We start from the raw sequence: 19,006 nt of genomic DNA on the forward strand, positions 1-19,006 counted from the left end.
TCACTTCTGCTTTTAACCTTAAGCTTTACTCTCCAGTCAACATGCAAGCTGGGAGGAGTGGGGATTGGGTGCCTTGCTCAGGGGCACCCCAGCCCATGAAAAATTGAATTCTCAATTTTCCCAATTTACCCCATTTGTCCTCAGGTGTGGACAAATGGCGGCGCCCTCTGCTGGACAGGACTCGTCCCTTTGCGGTCATAAACAGACAGAAGAGGAGCCTAATGGAGGCGCTGCAGGTCAGACACTTGATGATGATGTCGTGTTCAGCGGATGTATATTTCCATGTAACAGATCCTTGTGACACGAGCGACAATCTATCATGAGGCTAATTTGGAAGCTAACAGTATCAGTGTTAATGTGTGGCTAACAGCAGTATGCTAACAGATTTAGAGATGAATGGTTTTTGACTAAGATGATCAACAGGAAGAAAGTTTGACTAAATTCTGCTTTGTGTCTTTTACCTGAGTTCCAAACAGCCCAGTGATCACAAATCTCCATGCTTTTATTTTTGTAGAGGGTTTAATGCTTGTTGATGTTAGTAGATAACCAGCAAAAACTGGGGGAGGATCCAGTGTGTGGGAGAACATTATTGCAGTGGTGAGAACACTTCCTGTGCAGCTAACAGAAGCTCTGAGATCATTTCCTGCTGTCCTTTCCCCACCTCCCCCCGCCAGGAGACCTACAGTCTGAGGGGTGCACCAGATTCGTTCACCAGCATCAGTTTATTCAAGTCGATGGTTGATTACTTTTGACTGACGCCAGATCAGGGACCACTGAGGGATGTCAGTATTCTGGTTCTGATTCGGACCCGCCCGGCTGCAGTGAACATGAGTCACCCCTCCTTCCTGCCTCACAATGACTTGACCCCAGCACAACGCCCAGTCAGGGTGGAGAAAACAAACAAGCTCCAGATGGGATTTATTCTCATTTAAAGGAAAACTTGCCCTGAAATATCACCAAACTGGCTGGATCCCACGTCATCCTTCCATCCATCATCCATCCATTATCCAAAAACCAGAGCTGTGCTCTTAAAATGTTGTCACATTGTTCTCAGCCTGACACAAACCCCACTGTGCTTCTATCTTTGTGAGGACTATAATAGGTGTAATGCTTCCTCAAATCTAACCTTAACCATAAAACCAGTTCTTAACCCTCAAACAGACCTTTGAGGATGTGGGGACCAATCAAAATGCCCAAAAAACCTCATCATGTCGCAGGGACCAGAACACACAATCACTCTCTCTTCCTGTAGAGAAAGCCAGCAGCATCTGTCAGGAAGTGGCTTCTCTTCAAACGGCAGCGCTATGAACAAGCAGGAAAACTCCCTGATTGGATAACGGATGTGCTTAGCCCCACCCTCTTCCTAAAGTGCCAGAAAGAGGAGGTGAAACAGACATGGATGCGTTCACACTGCACCTCTGAAGTAAAACTTAGGTGTTAAGTCATCATTCAGAAGCCTGTGTGCTCAATGTGACATCACGGGTGATAGTATCACTAGCCTGTAAACTCAGAAGTGTGTCTAAGGGAATATTGGCACGTTTTCTTCGGTGCATATATGAGCTTGTGCTTCTGCTCTAACAGGACGGTCACCCTGACAGGCTGCAGTGTGGACTGGAAGTCTCCGGACGCCTGTTCATCCTGAACCTGGAGAAGAATCGGTGAGTTTACCTGAGCCTTCCCCAATGCGTCGCACAGGTGAACAGTGTCGTACAAGCTGTCGTCTCTTCACAGTGACCTGCTGCCCAACCCCCCAAATATCTTCTATTATCTGCCCAACGGTACAGGAGTGTCTGTGAGGGCAGGTCCTGTGGTGAGTCAGTCACTGCACCGCCATCAGCCACCACCTCCCACTCTTCTAGCTGTAATGTGTGTGTGTGTCTGTGTGTGTGTGTGTGAGCAGACCCACTGTTATTACCATGGCAGTGTGCTTGGATTTCCTGAATCCAGAGTGGCTGTCAGTACCTGCTCTGGACTTCGGTAAGTCACCTGATTGTGTGTGTACCGTCAGAAAACATCCCATCCAGGTCACCTTCGTCATTATCACAATATCCTGCTGGATTTGTGTAAATCTGAAACAAATTGAAAGGGAAAGGGAGAGATGCCTTTAATCTGTCATGAGATCATCCTTGTGTTGGGTGAGGGGGAGGAAAGGGAAGAGAGGAAGAGGAGGAGGTTTAGGGTGAGGAGGAGGAGGAAGGCTCCCATGTGGTGCACTGGTGAGGAGGAGTGAGGAATCTGCTGCATTGAGTTTAGGATCAGGTTGATCACATGATGGTAGGAGGTTACAGGAAGTTGATGGGAAAATATAAATGTGATCAAATCACTGCTGATTCATTCTTGTGATGTTAAGTAACAAGCTAATTTCTCTTAGTTTCAGACTGGGAACGACCCACTGCTCCCGGTTTGATTGTCTCATCTGTAGTTTCCTCTTTCAGCGGCGTGGTCACCATTAACTCCTCCCTGGCCTTTGAGGTGCAGCCTCTGGAGGACTATAACCACCCACAGGAAGACGTGGGGGAAGTAGGAGGTGGGAGTGGAGGAGGGTCAGACCAAGACCTCCACCTTCTGTTCTCCACAGACACTTCTGAGGGCAATGGAGCCAGAAGCTGTGGGGTCTCTCACGCCGCTGTCCCACCCATCCACAGCTCCTCACACATGCGCAGGGTGAGCTAGGACTCCAACTACCATGATGCACTTCACCCACAGAGATTTCATGTCTTTTCTGTGTTTCAGAGTAAACGAGACATCCTGTCTGAGACCAAGTACATTGAGCTGGTGCTGGTGGCTGATCACCAGGAGGTCAGTGAAAGCACCACTGCTAATGCCAACAAAAATGATCTCCTCACAAATATCAACAATTTCTTTATTTACATTTTTTCAAACGGGTCCCAACCTCACCAGGGGGTTGCATCCTTGGTTACCCACAATGTTAAGATGGAGCTAAAAAAGAGCTTTCAAAGCATGAAGGAACAGTACTGGGTGGGCTCCTGGTGGCTGGTTAGCATATATGTCTGCTTTATGTTAGCAACCAGCCCCAGCTCCTTCCTTTCAGGTGTATTCTTGGCTCAAAGTGAGGGACTTGAAATGCCCCACCGAGCGGTGCAATTACAGGCGTAAATGTGTTTCTAATCATGTGTTTTCTTCAGTTTCTGAATTTTCAGAGGAACAACAAAACCATAATTTACCGCTTGCTGGATGTGGCCAATCAGGTCGACTGGGTGAGTGCACACAGAGAGGCCACGCCTCCCATTAAGCTGTTCCCACCACAGAGGAAGAGCCACCTTTCCTCTGTGTTCCAGTACTACCGTCCCCTGAATGTGCGTGTGGCGTTGACTGGTATGGAGATCTGGAGTGACCAGGATAAGATCAGCGTGGAGAAGAACCCCACGAGCACCCTCAACAACTTCCTGGAATGGCGAACCAGAGACCTGCTACCCCGATTTCGCCATGACAACGCCCAGCTCATCATGTAGGAGCACCACCGCCATCAATAATAGGATTTCAGATGTTGCCCTTTCTCCCATCAGTTCATCCTTTGGTTCCCGCAGGGGGGGGTCTTTCGACGGCACCACGGTGGGGATGGCGTCCCAGTCGTCCATGTGCTCCAGAGACCGCTCCGGTGGCGTCAGTGTGGTGAGTGGGTGTGTTTAACTGGGAGGAACAGTCGAGCCGCTTTGATAACGACAAGACGATTCCGCCAGGACCACCTGGTCAGCGTGTTAGGCGTGGCCTCGACCATCGCCCATGAGCTTGGCCACAACCTGGGGATGAGTCACGACACCGCTGAGCGCCGCTGCGCCTGTCAGAACGAGCCGCGTCTTGGAGGATGCATCATGGAGCCGTCGACCGGGTCAGTATCCGAGCAGCCAGGCCAGAGCTGAGTCTATGTTCCCTTTATGAACGTTGGCGTCGCAGCGCTGGTGCAGGAGGAGCACGCCGCCGCTTATGGTTGAAGCCATGTGACCATGTGACCATGTGACCTGCCGCCTCCCTCAGATTCCTGCCGGGTCAGCAGTTCAGCAGCTGCAGTGCCGCAGATTTGTCCGTCAGCCTGCTGCACGGCGGCGGGATGTGTCTGTTCAACATGCCCCGGCCAGAGCGCCTGCTGGGGGGGCCGCGCTGTGGGAACCTGTACGTGGAGAAGGGAGAGCAGTGCGACTGCGGCCTGATACAGGTGACTCACCTGTGAAAAGCAACTGTGTGCCACCGACAGGTGTGGCGGACTGTTGTCATGACGCTGCTCTCTGATTGCTCAGGACTGCAAGGACCCGTGCTGTAACGCCTCCACCTGTCAGCTGGTTCCTGGAGCGCAGTGCTCCTCTGACGGGATCTGCTGTCACAACTGCAAGGTTGGAGCTCCTCGCGCCTCCTGCTGAGGTCGACTTCACTTCAGTGTCTCACCCTCCTCCTTTCCTCCCCCAGTTGCGTCTGGCGGGCTCAGTGTGTCGTCAGCCTCTCGGTGAATGTGACCTCCCCGAGTTCTGCACAGGCACCTCCCCGCACTGCCCCCCCAACGTCTTTCTCCAGAACGGAGAACCCTGCCAGAGCAGCACCTCCTTCTGCCACGGGGGCGTCTGTGCCAACATGAACACGCAGTGCCAAATGTTGTGGGGCCCCAGTAAGTTCCACCCGTGTCAAATGGTAATTGTGGCCCACCACCTGATGACTGGTCTCAAACCAGTTACGCTCTCCGTGTCTGCAGATGCCACCAGCGCTCCAGATGTCTGCTTTTCATCAGTCAACAAACAAGGAAACAAATACGGCAACTGCGGTCAGCTGACTAATGGCTCCTACATCCCCTGTGCAGCTGCGTGAGTGTGCAGACTGTTTACAGGCGATGCAGGGAGGACGCGGACACAGACAGATCACGGCTCTGCTGGCTGCCTTACAGGGACGTTCACTGTGGGAGGATCCAGTGCCGGGGAGGAAGAGAGCGCCCTCTGCTGGGCACTAATGCAGAGATCCTCACCACCACCTTCAACCACACCAGCCTGGTCTGCAGAGGAACCTTCTTCCACTTGGCTGACGACGTCTCTGACCCGGCCACGGTAGCCCAGGGTACCACCTGTGGCCCTGGAAAAGTGGGTAGCACCTCTGCAGACTTGCAAACAAGAGAAGAGACGCAGAAAGCAAAGTAAAGCCAAGTGATTGACAGTTGGACATGACGGGTGTGTCTGTGTTTCAGGCCTGTCTGGACCAGAAGTGCACGGACGTGTCGGTGTTTGGGGTGGACGACTGTCGCAGCAAGTGTCACCATCACGGGGTGAGTGACTTCATCCGTCCTGGCCCCGCCAGCGCAGCATTCTGATTGGTTGATTGTTCCTGACTCTTTCAGGTGTGTAACAGTAACAGGAACTGTCACTGTGATGTGGGCTGGGCTCCACCTGACTGCAGGTCCTCGGGTCTGGGAGGCAGCGTGGACAGTGGGCCGGCCACAGCAGCTGCAGGTGTGTGTGTGTGTGTGTGTGTGTGTGTGTGTGTGTGTGTGTGTGTGTGTGTGTGTGTGTGTGTGTGTGTGTGTGTGTTCAGGCTGTGTCTGGTTTGGGCCCTGCGGCTGATTCAGTTTAAAATTGTGTAAATGTTCTGTGTGTTTTGATTTGGGCAGTTATTGACGACGATAAAACATTTATTAACGATAATAAAACATTTATTAACCATAATAAAACATTTATTAACCATAATAAAACGTGTTTCATCTTGCATGTGTCTAACCGCACAACTTGTGTGAATGCGCCCTCTCTCCAGAGTCGGACCCAGTCCGAGCGGCTCTGCTCGTCATCTTCTTCCTGGTCCTTCCTCTCGTCCTGTTCTTCCTCGTCCTTCGGCTCCCTCGAGTCCGACGGCAGCTCGCCTTCATCACAGCCAACAGTCTGATGCACAAAAGCAGACGACACAACCGGTAACGCACACACTGCACATCTGTGTGTGTGTGTGTGTGTGTGTGTGTGTGCGTGCGTGTGTGTTAATCACTTATTTGCCCTTCCTGTCAGAACGGCATCAGGGCAGCGAGCAGACGGTAGAAATGGAGAACAGGTGCACCCTCTGCGATACCACCTGAACCCACCCACAGACATTGCACTGAGCCCACCGCATAAAGAGGTAACCATAGCAACTACACCCAACCCCAGGTCCTGACTCCACCCACCAGCAGCCGTTCCTGTTTTAGAGGGTTGAGTCAAAGATGCCTGTAATCATTGGTTTTATTCCACATTTTCCATGTGGTTTTATTGTGAAAGAAACAGGAAGTGTTGCTTTCATGCGTCTCCTGGCCTGCTCCTCCTTTGCATGCCTGCTGTTATGCTGCATCTGCATCCTCTTTCTCTCCAGCAGGTTCACCAAAGACCTGCTCCTCCCACTAAGCCACTCCCCCCTGACCCCGCCCTAACCCCCCCTCCACAGGTAAAGTGTGCTGAGGTCTGTGTGTTGTGTGTACCGTTGTGCTGATCCGGACTTGCGTCCTCTGAAGTCCAGTCAGGAGCAGTTTTTTTTTTTCTTGGTTCTGATTCGGGGATCAGTTCTGTGAGGGTCCGTTTAAATTCTTGCCATTTGTGTTTCTGGTGTCAGACGTGTGAATGTTGTGACACTAAACGAAGGGTAAAGCGCTGTGCATGTGCACATCTGTTTACTTTGATTTCTGTTAAACAGCATCCTGCCCCCCCCCACCAAGCCTCTTCCCCCCGATCCCTGTGCTCAGGTACGGTTCTGACCCGGACCCATCCTGTTCATAGCAGTGTGAGTGGAGTCAGCCTTTATGACAAAGCACAGATGAAGGTGGATTTTGCTATTTGGCTTTGCTATTTCATTCCAAATAGGTATCTTTGTTGTCTTTATGTGGTTAACGTGCACCTCTGTGACCTAACACAAGGCTGACTCCTCCCACGTGTAGCTGACCAGTGTTGTGTGGTTGTATCGGGTCGCAGTGCCCCCTGCTGGTAGGAGGGGGTATGACCTCAGCTTGGTTTCAATAACATCCCAAAACTATTGAATGTAAAGGAGTGAATACGGGTCATTTAACTAAACTAATCATTAGTTAATGATATCAGTATGTATTAATAGGTTCATATAAATTTTGTTGCATGTTTTGAACCAAATTGGAAACAATTAACTATAGCAAATAACATAACACATAGACCAAATCAGTAAACATGATTATATAATACGTGGGAAATGTCTATTTTTTAGATTTGTTTTATTTTAAATTTTTTTAGAATGTCCTTCCATCTTGGCCCGGCCCCTGTGATATCTCTCCCAGCATTTTAAACAACAGACATGTTAACGTCACTGTTATTACGGCAACCAACTCCACCATATTGTTAACAGCAGCTTCTAATTAAAACGCCCCAGGATTAAAGCTTGGCAGCTTCTGACCATTGCAAAACAAAATCGATAAAGAAGCAAAAAGCAACAATCTGGTGTAAACAGGGTGAAAGGTTTGTCCTCCACAGCTGCACAAACCCACCAAAACACCCTCCAGTCGCCACATTTGCTCCTCTGACATGACACACTGGATCTAAACCATCATCTTCAGGCTGCAGGTTGGATAAATTCCTGTTCACGTTAACTTATTGTCATTGACTGGCTGAGTTCTCTCTCACACTCACACTCTGAAAATTAGCCTTTAGGTTTTGTGTAGGACGTGTGAATTTAAACACTCTTTAATTATAATTAGTCGCCTTCTATTGGCCAACCGCCAATGGCTTCAGTTGACGAACTCGCCTCTGAGGTGGAGCTAGCTTGGCGCTAACAGCATACTTGCTAACCGCTGCATGGCTTCCTTATGGACAGGACAGCGCAGCGGAAGTGCTGTGATTGTCGTTAGCATGTTCTGTTGCTTCATGTTTACTGTGGAAGGAAACATGTCAAGATAACAGGAAAGCTAATAGCATTCTGCCTCTTCTCATAAAACTGGGACTAACTGCAGCTGCTGGTGACTCGACCAGCTCCACCCACCAAGCCCCTCCCCCCTGATCCTGTCAAACCTGCACAGGTACAGCACAGCCACGTTTTGGCCTCCATTAGCATGTAGCTTACATGTGCTTTGCATGTAAAAATAGCTAAATAGCCTTTTCTACAGTGAGTTTTAGTTTATGATGAAAGCTCGAGACAACACGTGTATGGACATACACACAGTCTCCATCTCACATGCACACACACACACACACACACACACACAGATGATATTTTTGCTAACACTTTTGATTTCACCTTTCAGTTGTCTCAACCATCTCAACCCAGACCTGTGGTGCCCATTAAGCCCTGCCAACTGCCTCCACTGTCCCACCCCCACGTCCCACCTGGCCCCAGCCACCCCACCACCAAACCATCCCTCCAGGCTGTGGCCTCTGCTGCTCCCATCAGGTACGACCGTTTATTATCCGGGGTTTGAGAAAATCTGGGCTGTTTTTATGTCAAATCTGCTCTACCTGTCCACAGACGTCCTCCCGTCCCTCCCATTCGTCCCAACAACCCTTGGAAAGTGGACAAGTCTTTCGTTTAGCTCAAGAGTCAGCTAATCGTTAAAAGATAATGAAGGTGGGACCAAGTTCGTCATCGTGTGTGGAGTGAACGCTGGTGCCTTTTTGACCAGATGAGGACGTGGTGGATATTTTTTACGTTGGGTTGTCATGGAGACCAGCTGCACCTTTTTAAATGTTAACAAGGATTTATGAGTCTCAAACAAAAACTTCTAAATGTTGGGGACATTGACTAAATTTTGCGTTTCCTCTTCCTCCACGAATGCTGGAGCAGATTTTTATTTTTATACTCTGGAACCTTTGAAAGTCAGGATGCACCAACAAGGAAATGAAGTTCTGGTGTCGATCCCCCACACACAACCAAACCCTGACGGACCGATCTCACTGATCCATCGGTTCATTTTCTGCCTTGTGTCTCGTTTTTGCTGCCTGTTACAAGTTTCTTTGTCAGAAAAGTTCACAGTCCATATTCAAGCTTGAATAAAACATCTCTGCTGAAGGCTTTGGAGTTGAGGCTCTGGTGCCACAGGTCCAGAACCAGTGGGAAGGTCTGAAAATAGTCGTTGATCCGGCTCCTGAGCAGTGATGTGTTCAGGAGCTTTAGGAAAAAGGGGTTCCTTCACAAACTGAAGAATAAAAACATCCAAAAACCAGGTAATTTATTCTCACTTATTTACTAAATTTCCACCTAAAGCACGTCGGATGGTTCTTTTTCTTACACAGAACATTAGAGTTTGAAATCTCCTGTCTCCGGTCATCACTCTGGAGCGGTGCAATACCTCCACAGGCATGTCATGACGTCGCCATACTGCATCAATCTGCATGAATGTTTCTCCAGATGCTTCAGACTGAAGATTCTGAGGAACAACAGTTGCTCCTGCTGTGGTTCTGTGGTTCTGTTGTTCCAGATGTTGCAGAAGCATTATAGAGGTGCTGCTCAGGGTCCTGCAGAATCTGGTCAGTTCTGGGACTTCTGTGCTCTGGTCTTAGCTTTTATCACATTTAAAAATTCTAAACGACCATCTTTTTTCTGACAGGGTGTAGTATTTCTAGATGTATTTACTGGAAATATTACCGTCACTGCTTACGTTGAACTTTAATGTAAGTCAAACCGAGAAAAAGATCTAGGTACTGCGTCACCAGAGTACTGCTGCCCCAGGTTCTGCATCCCTGAATGACTGTTTAACTGAAGTTCTGCAAAATGGAAGTGTGGCTGGAACGTTGGTGCAGAGGACGAATGAATAAAGCTGAATGATACTACTGAATACTTCAGCACGGCCAAATCCTGAGTTGGTCATTGATTATGAACTCTGGCAGTTGTTAGCTGAATTCTAACGGCTGTTCCCAAGATTTATTTTGCTCAAATCGCTAATTCAGCAAAAAAACTTGTGCTTGGTTTTGAATTTTTTTCATGTTCTGTGTACCACACACACACGCACGCACGCACGCACCCACACACACACAGCAGGCCTAGACAGGAGGAGGACAGAGTGTAGGTACACAGAACATCAGAGGGTCAAATGTGCGAGAAAATGAGAGCAGACAATGTTGACAATGTTGCAACATTGTCTGGGAACCGCGGGTGCAGAAACACAACAGCTTTGCCACTGTGGTTTACTGTCACAACCGATCAAGATGGCCAAAAGGAACTCTGCGCAGAGGGCCCTGGAATCGATTTTGGAAGATAGAGAAGTTTTGGGTGATGATGTAGAAGAAGAGGTTTCAGAATTTGAGGATCACATTTCTGAAAATTCAGAGTCTGACAGTGACTCTGAAGATGATGAGATTGAGCATCAGCCAGTTCCAAAACAAAGACGAGCCCCAGGACCAGGCCGTCAGCAGCCAGCCCCAGGACCAGAACAAGCCAGTCAGCATGGTGGGGAAATATGGATGTCAAAAAATTCTGAAATCGAATGGTCTTCTCGGCCAAGAAAAGGGCCCCCCCACAAGGCTGCCAATGTGATCAGGATGCAGCCAGGGCCAACACGGATGGCAGTTACTCACACACAGGACATCAAGTCGTCTTTTGAGCTTTTCATCCCAGATTCCATCCAGGAAATTATTCTTGACTGCACTAATTTAGAAGGAAGACGTGTTTTTGGAGAGAGGTGGAAGGAAATGGACCAAACCCAATTACACGCTTACTTCGGAGTTCTCATCCTTGCTGGAGTTTTCAGGTCCAAAGGGGAATCCGCAGAATCCCTGTGGGATGCAGAAACTGGCAGGGAAATTTTCCGTGCAACAATGTCTCTGGAAAACTTTCACATCATTTCCAGGATTATGCGCTTTGACAACCGAGATGACAGACCAGCTCGACGGCAGAGAGACAAACTAGCTGCCATCAGGACCGTGTGGGACAAGTGGGTGCGCCGCCTCCCCCTGCTGTACAACCCTGGGCCAAATGTCACCATTGATGGACAGCTGATGCCATTTAGAGGCCACTGCCCCTTTCGGCAGTATTTACCATCTAAACCTGCAAAGTATGGTATAAAGATCTGGGCTGCCTGTGATGCCACTTCCTCATATGCTTGGAACTTACAGGTCTCCACAGGGAAACCTGATGGAGGAGCCCCCGAGAAGAACCAAGGAATGAGAGTTGTCCTCGACATGTCTCAGGGACTCAGTGGACACAACATCACATGCGACAGTTTTTTTACCTCGCACAAACTGGGACAGGAGCTCCTGAAGAGGAAGCTGACCATTGTGGGAACAATAAGGAAAAACAGGTCAGAGCTCCCACCTCAACTGCTAACTTCAAAGAACAGGCCTGTCAAGTCATCCAAGTTTGCATACACGGCTGACACATCCCTGGTGTCCTACGTGCCAAAGAAAGGCAAGAATGTGGTACTCATGAGTACACTGCACAGGGATGGAAGAATGTGTGACCAGGAACATCACAAACCAGAGATCATCATGGATTATAATGCCACAAAAGGAGGGGTGGACAACATGGACAAGCTGGTGACGGCCTACAGCTGCAAATGGAGGACTCTACGCTGGCCCCTGGTGATATTCTTTGACATGTTGGACATCTCAGCGTACAATGCCTTTGTCATTTGGATGGCACTGAACCCAGAGTGGAAAGGAGTGAAGCTCCAGAAAAGACGGCTCTTTCTTGAGGATCTGGGAAAGGAGTTGGTGAGACCACAAATCGAGAGAAGAAAACATATCCCCAGAACCCCAGCCTCTGCGGCCATGGTGAGGAGGATTCAGAAGGAGAATGCTGGTGCCCTGTCCACCCAACCCACAGAACCACAATCTGCAGAGCCTGAAGTAAGTGTGTGACGCTGTTGCAGTACATGTCTGGCACTCATGTCTTGTGTGTGTGTGTGTGTGTGTGTGTGTGTGTGTGTGTGTGAGAGAGAGAGAGAGAGAGAGAGAGAGAGGTGTTAGTAAAATCCCTGATCTTTTCATTATTCTAGGTTGTGAACACCAGCAACAAGAAGAAGCGGTGCGAAGTGTGCGGCCCTAAGATGGACAGGAAAACACAATACACATGCATCAAGTGCAAAAAGTATATCTGCAACACACACACAGTAAAGCTCTGCCCCTCGTGTGTTGTATAGGCTCGTGGCCAAAGGCCATGTGTTCACTGGGGCTGATGTGTTGTCTTGACTGATATGTTTACTCTGTGTTCATGTGTTCAGCTTGTGTTGTGCACCTGTATGGGTTAAATTTCAAGTTCATAGAAATAAAAGTCAGTAGTTTTGAAAAACCTTGCTTCACTTGTAAATTTGTTTCCGCTCATATCTTGATTTTAATTGATTTTCTTTATTATGTTTTAAATAATAAGTTATAAATGTGACCTAATCAGAAGCCATGGATGAACAAGGAGGTGCGGCTCCTGCTGAAGGTGCGCAACACTGCCTTCAGATCAGGAGAAGCCCAGGCCTACAGCACAGCCAGGGCTAACCTGAGGAGGGGCATCAAAAAGGCCAAGCACACCTACAAACGCAAGATTGAGGGTCACTTTTCCAGCTCTGACCCCAGGCGTATGTGGCAAGGCATCCAGGCCATCACCGACTACAAACCCAACAACTCCAGCCCCACAGTCATGGACACCACCTTCCTGAACGAGCTTAATACCTTCTATGCTCGCTTCGAAAAGGACGACAAGGACACTGCCACTAGGACCCCTCTCCCAGCAGACCACCAACCCATCACACTATCATCTACCGCCGTCTACACAGCCCTCAGCCGGATCAATCCACGCAAGGCTGCTGGTCCTGATGGCATCCCTGGACGTGTGCTCAGGGCATGCGAAGAACAGCTCGCCGGGATTTTTACGGACATCTTCAATCTGTCCCTCGCCCATGCAGTGGTCCCGTCTTGCTTCAAGGCCACAACTATCGTCCCAGTCCCGAAGCATTCCAGACCAACCTGCCTCAATGACTACCGCCCGGTAGCACTCACCCCCATCATTATGAAGTGCTTCGAGCGACTGGTCCTGGCTCACCTGAAGGACTGCCTCCCAACCACACTCGATCCACACCAGTTTGCCTACCGCAGCAACAGGAGCATAGATGATGCAGTCTCCATAGCACTGCACTCTGTGCTCACACACCTGGACAACACGAACACCTATGCACGATTGCTGTTTGCTGACTTCAGCTCAGCTTTCAACACCGTCGTCCCCTCCAAGCTGATCACCAAACTTGGAGACCTGGGCATCAACCCCTCCCTCTGCAACTGGACTCTGGACTTCCTGACCGACAGACCACAGCGTGTTAGGTCAGGTCACAGCTGCTCCACCACCATCACACTCAGCACCGGTGTGCCACAAGGCTGTGTGCTGAGCCCGTTCCTCTACTCTCTATTCACCCACGACTGCAGACCTGTACATGGATCCAACTCCATCATCAAGTTTGCAGACGACACAACGGTGATCGGTCTCATCAGCAACAACGACGAGACAGCCTACAGAGAGGAGGTAGAGCGCCTGACCACATGGTGCGCTAACAATAACTTGGTCCTCAACACCAGCAAGACCAAGGAGCTCATCGTGGACTTCAGGAAAGCAAGAGGAGGCACACAGGACCCCATCCACATCAACGGGATGGCCGTCGAGCGTGTCTCCAGCTTCAAGTTCCTGGGGACCCACATCTCAGAGGACCTGTCCTGGACCACAAACACCTCCAGCATCATCAAGAAGGCTCACCAGCGCCTCTTCTTCCTGAGGACACTGAGGAAGAACCAGCTATCCTCGGCTGTCCTGGTGAACTTCTATCGCTGTGCGATAGAAAGCATCCTGACCAACTGCGTGTCAGTCTGGTATGGAAGCTGCACTATCGCTGAGCACAAGGCCTTGCAGAGGGTGGTGAAAACTGCCCAACGCATCACAAGAACTACACTCCCTGCCATCGGAGATGTCCAGAGGAAGCGCTGCCTGCATCGAGCACGCAGCATACTCAAGGACTCCTCCCACCCCGCCCACAGACTATTTTCCCTCCTGCCCTCCGGGAGGCGCTACAGAACCCTCAGGACTCGGACCAGTAGACTGAGGAACAGCTTCTTCCCCAGAGCGGTGTCCCTGTTGAACTCCTGCTGACCCTTACACACTCCACACCTCACTACACTACAGCAGTTTACACAACAACTCACTAGCTTAGTAACCAATGTAGCTACTGTTTAAACCTGTCCTGCGCACTCATGCACTTTATCATCTGTATACACGTAATTTATAATTTGCACATCTCCTCTATCTTATGTAAATAGCTAAATAGCTCCTGCACTTATAGTCCAAGGCATTTAATGTAAACACCATCTGTAAAATATGTTTATAGCACAACCCGGTAAACGATTGTAAAATAACCGCCATACTGTATTTATTAAGTTATTATCCTCACTTGCTGCTTCTTTTGCACTTCTGGTTAGATGCTAAACTGCATTTTGTTGCTCTGTACCTGTACATGTGCAATAACAATAAAGTTGAATCTAATCTAATCTAATCTAACAAAGGTAAAGGGCAAATATTAACCATATATATTGTTTATACTGCTTGTAATTGGGATGAGGTAAACATCTGTTCAGTATTTTAACATAAAAGTGTTTGATTGTGAGGTATTAAAAGCCACAAAATGCAACGGGTCCATCAGACCCACAAACGCTGGCTGAGTAACAACAATATGAACATTACACAAGGGTTAGCACATTAGTTGTAAAATACAAAAAAAAGTACGAAAAATAGCTTTAAATGCTGCTAATGTTGATTTTTGTTCATTTATTTCGATAGCAGAGAAATAATGAATAATCTCTCAGTCCTTCATAAAAACTAACATCCCAGAGAGCGCTTGGTAGTGTGCCCTGACTTTACGCTGTTCACCAGCAGGGGGCAGTCGAGCACACTTTCTTGTATTAAGGGCGAAGAAGAAGCATCGGAAGAGCTCGTCCAATCAGCGGAGCGGATGCCCTGCTAACCCCGCCCCTCACAGAAACCGCCATCATGAAAGTACAAACAAGAAAGTGTCAGTTGAGCCGCTATTCTCTGTGGATCCTAACTAGGTAAAGTTTGATTAGGTTCTGAGCTAACGGCAGATGTTGACCAGTCAGATCTTTGGACCATAGTAACTGATATTACTTTATTTATTCTGTGTAGAACCCACTCACATGGTTGATTGGTTGTACTTGGGGCACAGCTGTGGCCGAACGTCTGCAGTATTACCCAGCTAAGGGTCATGTTAGCCGCAGTAGCTAGCTTTACTTTATCTTATCTAAACGCCTGCAGCAATGATTAAACTTTGTTATCTGCTGATAGCAGCGGCCGATGTCCATGAAGCTGCTGTGGAAAATGAAACATGTGTAAAAGTTGCCGTTTTGTTAGCCTGCTAACAGGCTAACATGTAAAGTTAGAGCCCGCCAATTTGGAGACATTTATTCTAATTAAATGAAGGTAAAACATCTGGAAAGGAAGCATTTAAGCTCTTGGTGAGGCCATTTTGTAAGGGTTCCTTTCCAAACTGATCCCAGTTCTCTCACTTTTATGCAAATACTGATAAATTATCGAAGCAATTTGAGTCCAGATTTGTTATTAAACATCTGAATGATTCAACGTTAAATAAGTGTTTAACCTTAAATGTGCTGTTGCTACTCACTCTATAGTTGAATAGAAATGGATGCTTTTATCATTTGAATGGCACAAAGTTCTCAGAAAGATTATTCGAGTCAGTAAATGTTGATAGTATATTCGGACCTAACTTCTCCTGCAGGTGTATCTTTCCAGTTCTTAAACGTGATGATTGTGGTTTTTAATTTGTTTCATTATCAATGTAGTCAAATTCACCTGATTTCTCTGTCATCTGCTGTGAGGACTTCTTAGAGGACAGGAAGAGGCTGTCAGCACATGTGTGTACTATTCCCACTATCTCAGAGAATGGGTTTGCTGGGAATAAGGTGCCTGGACGTGAATCCTGCCTTTCACACGTTCATCTGCAGAATAAACTGATCTGACATGAGTGACGTGGACGAAGAGATGGACAGATCTGCGGGGTCAGATGAAGAGCCCGAGGATCAGCTGTCCCCGGATGACCAGTTGATTCACAACAGCTCCAAAGGCCAAAGTAAAGAGAACAGCGGGATGAAGGAATTCTGGTGAATTCTGGTGAGTTTTGATCGTCCCTCTCTCTCTCTCTCTGCCTCTGCTGTCGCAGCTGCGGGTGAAATTGTTGAGGGAAAACGGACGAAGAAGACGGTGGAGAGGCTTGACTTCCAGGCACCCAAGCAAAAGGAGAAGCTGAAGATAGGAGATGGTAAATCTTTAAATGTTCAGACTTGCAGAAATAGAGACATATTTAACACTTCCTTTCCCTTCAGGCACAGGAGAAAAGTTAGGAGACATTCCTCGCACCAGCTACCAGATCGCTAAGATGAAACCAGCCGATCTGAAGCCTCTACACGCCATCCTGTTTGACAGACCCGGAAAGGTAGGATATACGTATGGACGTCATACAGCGTATGGACGACCAGACCATGGTCGTCAAGGTTACGCCACTGAAGAGCAGGGTTGTGCTTTGACACTCGACCTGAAGCTTCCAGGGAAGGGAGGTGGTCATACCTGATAAATAGTTGTGTGACTGTAACGGATCGATAACTGATCACCTCAAATGATTCTGTCCTCTTCTCAGCTCGCCACCATTAAGAAGAACCTGCGTCTCTTCAACGGGTTTCCCTTTGACGGCGACAGCGAAGAGTATTCGAGGAAACGGGAGAAACTGCTGAAGTCGGTGTCAGGCTCGCGTCAGCTGAACTCTTCATCATGAAGATGAGGAGTTTAACTGTCTTTCTGAATGCAGGAACTCGAACTTCACCAACAGTAAACTGAAAGTTGTCTGTGGTGTTTTGGATCTGGAGAAGAAAGGAACTCACTCCGATCTGATCCACAGGATCATGAACTTCCTCCTGGCACCAAAGAACAGCGGAAAGGTGAGGAGATGAATCCAACGCCTTCTTCCTTTTCTGTCTCTCTCCATTTGGAATCCAAAAGTTTGACTTTAACGGTGACTGAGTTGATCTTCGGATTTTCTTTGTTTTTAGAGTCTTGAATCAGAGAAATGTGAAGCTTCTATTTCAGTGTTTGTGTCCCGACAGCGTCTGCCCATCAAGAAAAAGAAGAAGTCGAAGAAGAAGCTGTCGGGGGACGACACCACGGCAAAAACAAAGAACAAAGCCAAACCTCAGAGCTCCTCCAGCCCCAAAAAGTTCAAGACTGGAAGCAAGTCCAAGGCCATCGTCATGGACTCCAGCAGCGACGAGGACGAGGACGAGGACAGGGTGGACGCGTCTGCTGGGGGAGACGAGTCGGCCCCTGAAGACAAACCTTCAGACAAAGACGAGGAGCAATCGGACAGGTCTGAAGAGGAGGAAGAGGTGAGGAAGGGAGACTTGTGGAGCCACGGCGGCGGTTCCAGCCTTTCTCAGCCGTATGTCCGTTTCAACCTTTCAGTCCCCCACATCCAAGTGGAGCAGAGGGACGTCCAGGAAGACGACGAGACAGCGGTCCAAGGCCGCTCCTCCTCCGAAGAGGATGAAGAAAGACCTTTCGGATGGTTCCGGACCCGACAGTGATGTCCCAGAGAAGGTAAACACTGAAGCTCGTTTGACCTCAGCCGCCGCTTCACACTCGCCCGTCTGTTGTTGACAATTCCAGCCTAAAAAGAAGAAACCTGCAGCTAAAACCAAGAAGGCCGACAGCAGCAGCAGCAAGACCCCCAACACAGGTGAGCTGCAGGTGATTGGGGGTTACGTGGAGCAGGCTCACCTGACTTGACCTTCCTTCCTCAGCGGACGACAGCTCGGATGACGAGCCGCTTATCAACATGGTGAAAAAGGCGCCCAGTGACGAGGACCTGAGGGAGACGGTGAAGAGCCTGCTGAAGGACGCCGACCTGGAGGAGATGACCATGAAACAGATCTGCCAGAGGGTGAGAACCACCCTTAGGCCGGATCCTGAAAACCACAACATGGTCCACATGGATAACTCCTTCTCTCCTTCCTTCCTCCCTTCCTTCCTTCCTTCAGGTGTTTGACAGGTATCCAGATCACGACCTGAGCAGCAGGAAAGACTACATCAAACAGACCGTCAAATCAGTGAGCGCTCACACACACCCTTGTCCTTCTATCCTTGTGAGGACGTTAGTAGACATAATACACTTCCCAGCTCCCAACCCCTCCCGAACATCCCATAATCCTGACCTATCTTAGTAGGAGTGTTTGGGTGCCTCTTCGTGACCCTGCAGGGGGGAAAGCATTAAAGAGAAATATGTAGCAAGAACACATACACACGCTTAAACTCAGAATCCCGAAATGAAATCGAGGCGGGGCGGTCATGAAGAGCTGAACGTACATTTGCTTTAACGCTACTTTCCAGCATTAACACACCTGCTGCAGCCGGAGGAGCTGCAGTCGTGTTAAAAGCTACAACCTGGTGCGGGACTTTCACTTTCCCGCAGTAACGGCACGAAGGAGGAGAGGTCCAGATGTGGACATCATGGCCTCCACCAGTCACATGTCCCTAGAAGGCCTCAGGGCCCTTTGACAGCACCACACCCCTAAATTAGGCTATAGGAGTGTTTCTCCCTGGTGTGAAGGCCAAACCTTCCATGACCTTTAAGCCGCTGAGGCGCCAATATGTTCGGCCATCTTGGCGTGTTCCTGATGAGTTCTGTTGTGTTCTGATGTTGTTTTCTGTGTTTCTGCCACCAGCTGCTCACATGAAGGTGCCGGCGGAGGAACGTTTTACTGAAGTTTGTTTTTAGTTTGCATTTGTTTTCTACAGAATGTGTTACGTTGTGTGTCCCAGCAGAATCAGCTGTTTGTATTTTTGTATATCAGCATGTAATTCTGTTATTAAAACCCTGTCCTCGGATCTCTCTGTGCTTCTGTCCGCCTCCATGAACACAGCGGACTGCTGAATGTTACTGTGGCGCCACCTCATGGACATATATATTATGACTCCTGTACGGTGGCTGCTGAGGGTCAATATGGAGTTTTGTTCCACAAGTCGGCCTTAATTTTGTAATTAATGGTGTAGTTTAAAT

At 48.7% G+C, this 19,006-nt stretch overlaps 3 protein-coding genes across 14 annotated transcripts in view; all 3 read left to right on the forward strand.

Moving 5' to 3' along the window:
* The window catches only part of adam15 (ADAM metallopeptidase domain 15), a 10,015-nt gene extending 883 nt beyond the window's left edge, over nucleotides 1-9,132 (forward strand). Inside the window, exons 2-24 of one of the 9 annotated variants that reach the window (XR_003888922.1) lie at nucleotides 145-236; nucleotides 1,582-1,658; nucleotides 1,732-1,810; nucleotides 1,901-1,977; nucleotides 2,436-2,664; nucleotides 2,734-2,799; nucleotides 3,147-3,218; nucleotides 3,300-3,469; nucleotides 3,549-3,633; nucleotides 3,702-3,850; nucleotides 3,997-4,174; nucleotides 4,257-4,349; nucleotides 4,423-4,618; nucleotides 4,703-4,811; nucleotides 4,892-5,081; nucleotides 5,186-5,263; nucleotides 5,336-5,447; nucleotides 5,746-5,899; nucleotides 5,991-6,099; nucleotides 6,328-6,399; nucleotides 6,646-6,694; nucleotides 8,213-8,358; nucleotides 8,434-9,127. Coding sequence is in view for 8 of the 9 variants with exons in the window: in XM_029838512.1 (XP_029694372.1) it covers nucleotides 145-236; nucleotides 1,582-1,658; nucleotides 1,732-1,810; nucleotides 1,901-1,977; nucleotides 2,436-2,664; nucleotides 2,734-2,799; nucleotides 3,147-3,218; nucleotides 3,300-3,469; nucleotides 3,549-3,633; nucleotides 3,702-3,850; nucleotides 3,997-4,174; nucleotides 4,257-4,349; nucleotides 4,423-4,618; nucleotides 4,703-4,811; nucleotides 4,892-5,081; nucleotides 5,186-5,263; nucleotides 5,336-5,447; nucleotides 5,746-5,899; nucleotides 5,991-6,099; nucleotides 6,328-6,399; nucleotides 7,922-7,987; nucleotides 8,213-8,358; nucleotides 8,434-8,497 (2,663 nt within the window). In the remaining variant the exon portion in view is untranslated. Of the gene's footprint in view, nucleotides 1-144; nucleotides 237-1,581; nucleotides 1,659-1,731; nucleotides 1,811-1,900; nucleotides 1,978-2,435; nucleotides 2,665-2,733; nucleotides 2,800-3,146; nucleotides 3,219-3,299; nucleotides 3,470-3,548; nucleotides 3,634-3,701; nucleotides 3,851-3,996; nucleotides 4,175-4,256; nucleotides 4,350-4,422; nucleotides 4,619-4,702; nucleotides 4,812-4,891; nucleotides 5,082-5,185; nucleotides 5,264-5,335; nucleotides 5,448-5,745; nucleotides 5,900-5,990; nucleotides 6,100-6,327; nucleotides 6,400-6,645; nucleotides 6,695-7,921; nucleotides 7,988-8,212; nucleotides 8,359-8,433 lie in introns of those variants that run through there. The other 8 variants (XM_029838513.1, XM_029838512.1, XM_029838518.1 and 5 more) reach the window with 8 other exon arrangements.
* Nucleotides 9,133-9,910: 778 nt separating this feature from the next.
* Nucleotides 9,911-12,194, forward strand: LOC101062240 (piggyBac transposable element-derived protein 4-like). Its single transcript, XM_011605225.2, has 2 exons — nucleotides 9,911-11,747; nucleotides 11,897-12,194. The coding sequence occupies exons 1-2, from the start codon at nucleotides 10,020-10,022 to the stop codon at nucleotides 12,038-12,040; spliced, it is 1,872 nt and encodes a 623-aa protein (XP_011603527.2). The 5' UTR covers nucleotides 9,911-10,019; the 3' UTR covers nucleotides 12,041-12,194.
* A 2,678-nt stretch (nucleotides 12,195-14,872) lies between these two features.
* LOC101062688 (protein DEK-like) lies at nucleotides 14,873-18,834 on the forward strand. Of its 4 annotated transcripts, none has more exons than XM_029838955.1 (13): nucleotides 14,873-14,975; nucleotides 15,790-15,815; nucleotides 15,906-16,030; nucleotides 16,121-16,219; nucleotides 16,284-16,393; nucleotides 16,595-16,689; nucleotides 16,763-16,892; nucleotides 17,058-17,336; nucleotides 17,413-17,547; nucleotides 17,617-17,686; nucleotides 17,751-17,890; nucleotides 17,988-18,056; nucleotides 18,672-18,834. In XM_029838955.1, the coding sequence occupies exons 3-13, from the start codon at nucleotides 15,922-15,924 to the stop codon at nucleotides 18,681-18,683; spliced, it is 1,248 nt and encodes a 415-aa protein (XP_029694815.1). In that variant the 5' UTR covers nucleotides 14,873-14,975; nucleotides 15,790-15,815; nucleotides 15,906-15,921; the 3' UTR covers nucleotides 18,684-18,834. The 4 variants fall into 4 exon arrangements, with proteins under 4 accessions (XP_029694815.1, XP_011603511.1, XP_029694816.1 ...); XM_011605209.2 differs by having other exon boundaries at nucleotides 14,874-14,975; nucleotides 15,744-15,815; XM_029838954.1 differs by having other exon boundaries at nucleotides 14,910-14,975; nucleotides 15,780-15,815.
* The last annotated feature ends 172 nt before the right edge of the window (nucleotides 18,835-19,006 follow it).

The sequence above is a fragment of the Takifugu rubripes genome, chromosome 7 (genome assembly GCF_901000725.2).
Source record: "Takifugu rubripes chromosome 7, fTakRub1.2, whole genome shotgun sequence".
NCBI classification, from domain to species: domain Eukaryota; kingdom Metazoa; phylum Chordata; class Actinopteri; order Tetraodontiformes; family Tetraodontidae; genus Takifugu; species Takifugu rubripes.

Excerpts from the sequence above, each read along its gene's own strand:
- LOC101062240 (XM_011605225.2), top strand. The coding sequence starts at position 10,020 with ATGTTGACAATGTTGCAACATTGTCTGGGAACCGCGGGTGCAGAAACA. Across the intron at positions 11,748-11,896 it reads CACAATCTGCAGAGCCTGAA|GTTGTGAACACCAGCAACAA; the intron begins GTAAGTGTGTGA and ends TCATTATTCTAG.
- LOC101062688 (XM_029838955.1), top strand. The coding sequence starts at position 15,922 with ATGAGTGACGTGGACGAAGAGATGGACAGATCTGCGGGGTCAGATGAA. Across the intron at positions 16,394-16,594 it reads TGTTTGACAGACCCGGAAAG|CTCGCCACCATTAAGAAGAA; the intron begins GTAGGATATACG and ends TCCTCTTCTCAG. Across the intron at positions 17,687-17,750 it reads CAGCAAGACCCCCAACACAG|CGGACGACAGCTCGGATGAC; the intron begins GTGAGCTGCAGG and ends TTCCTTCCTCAG.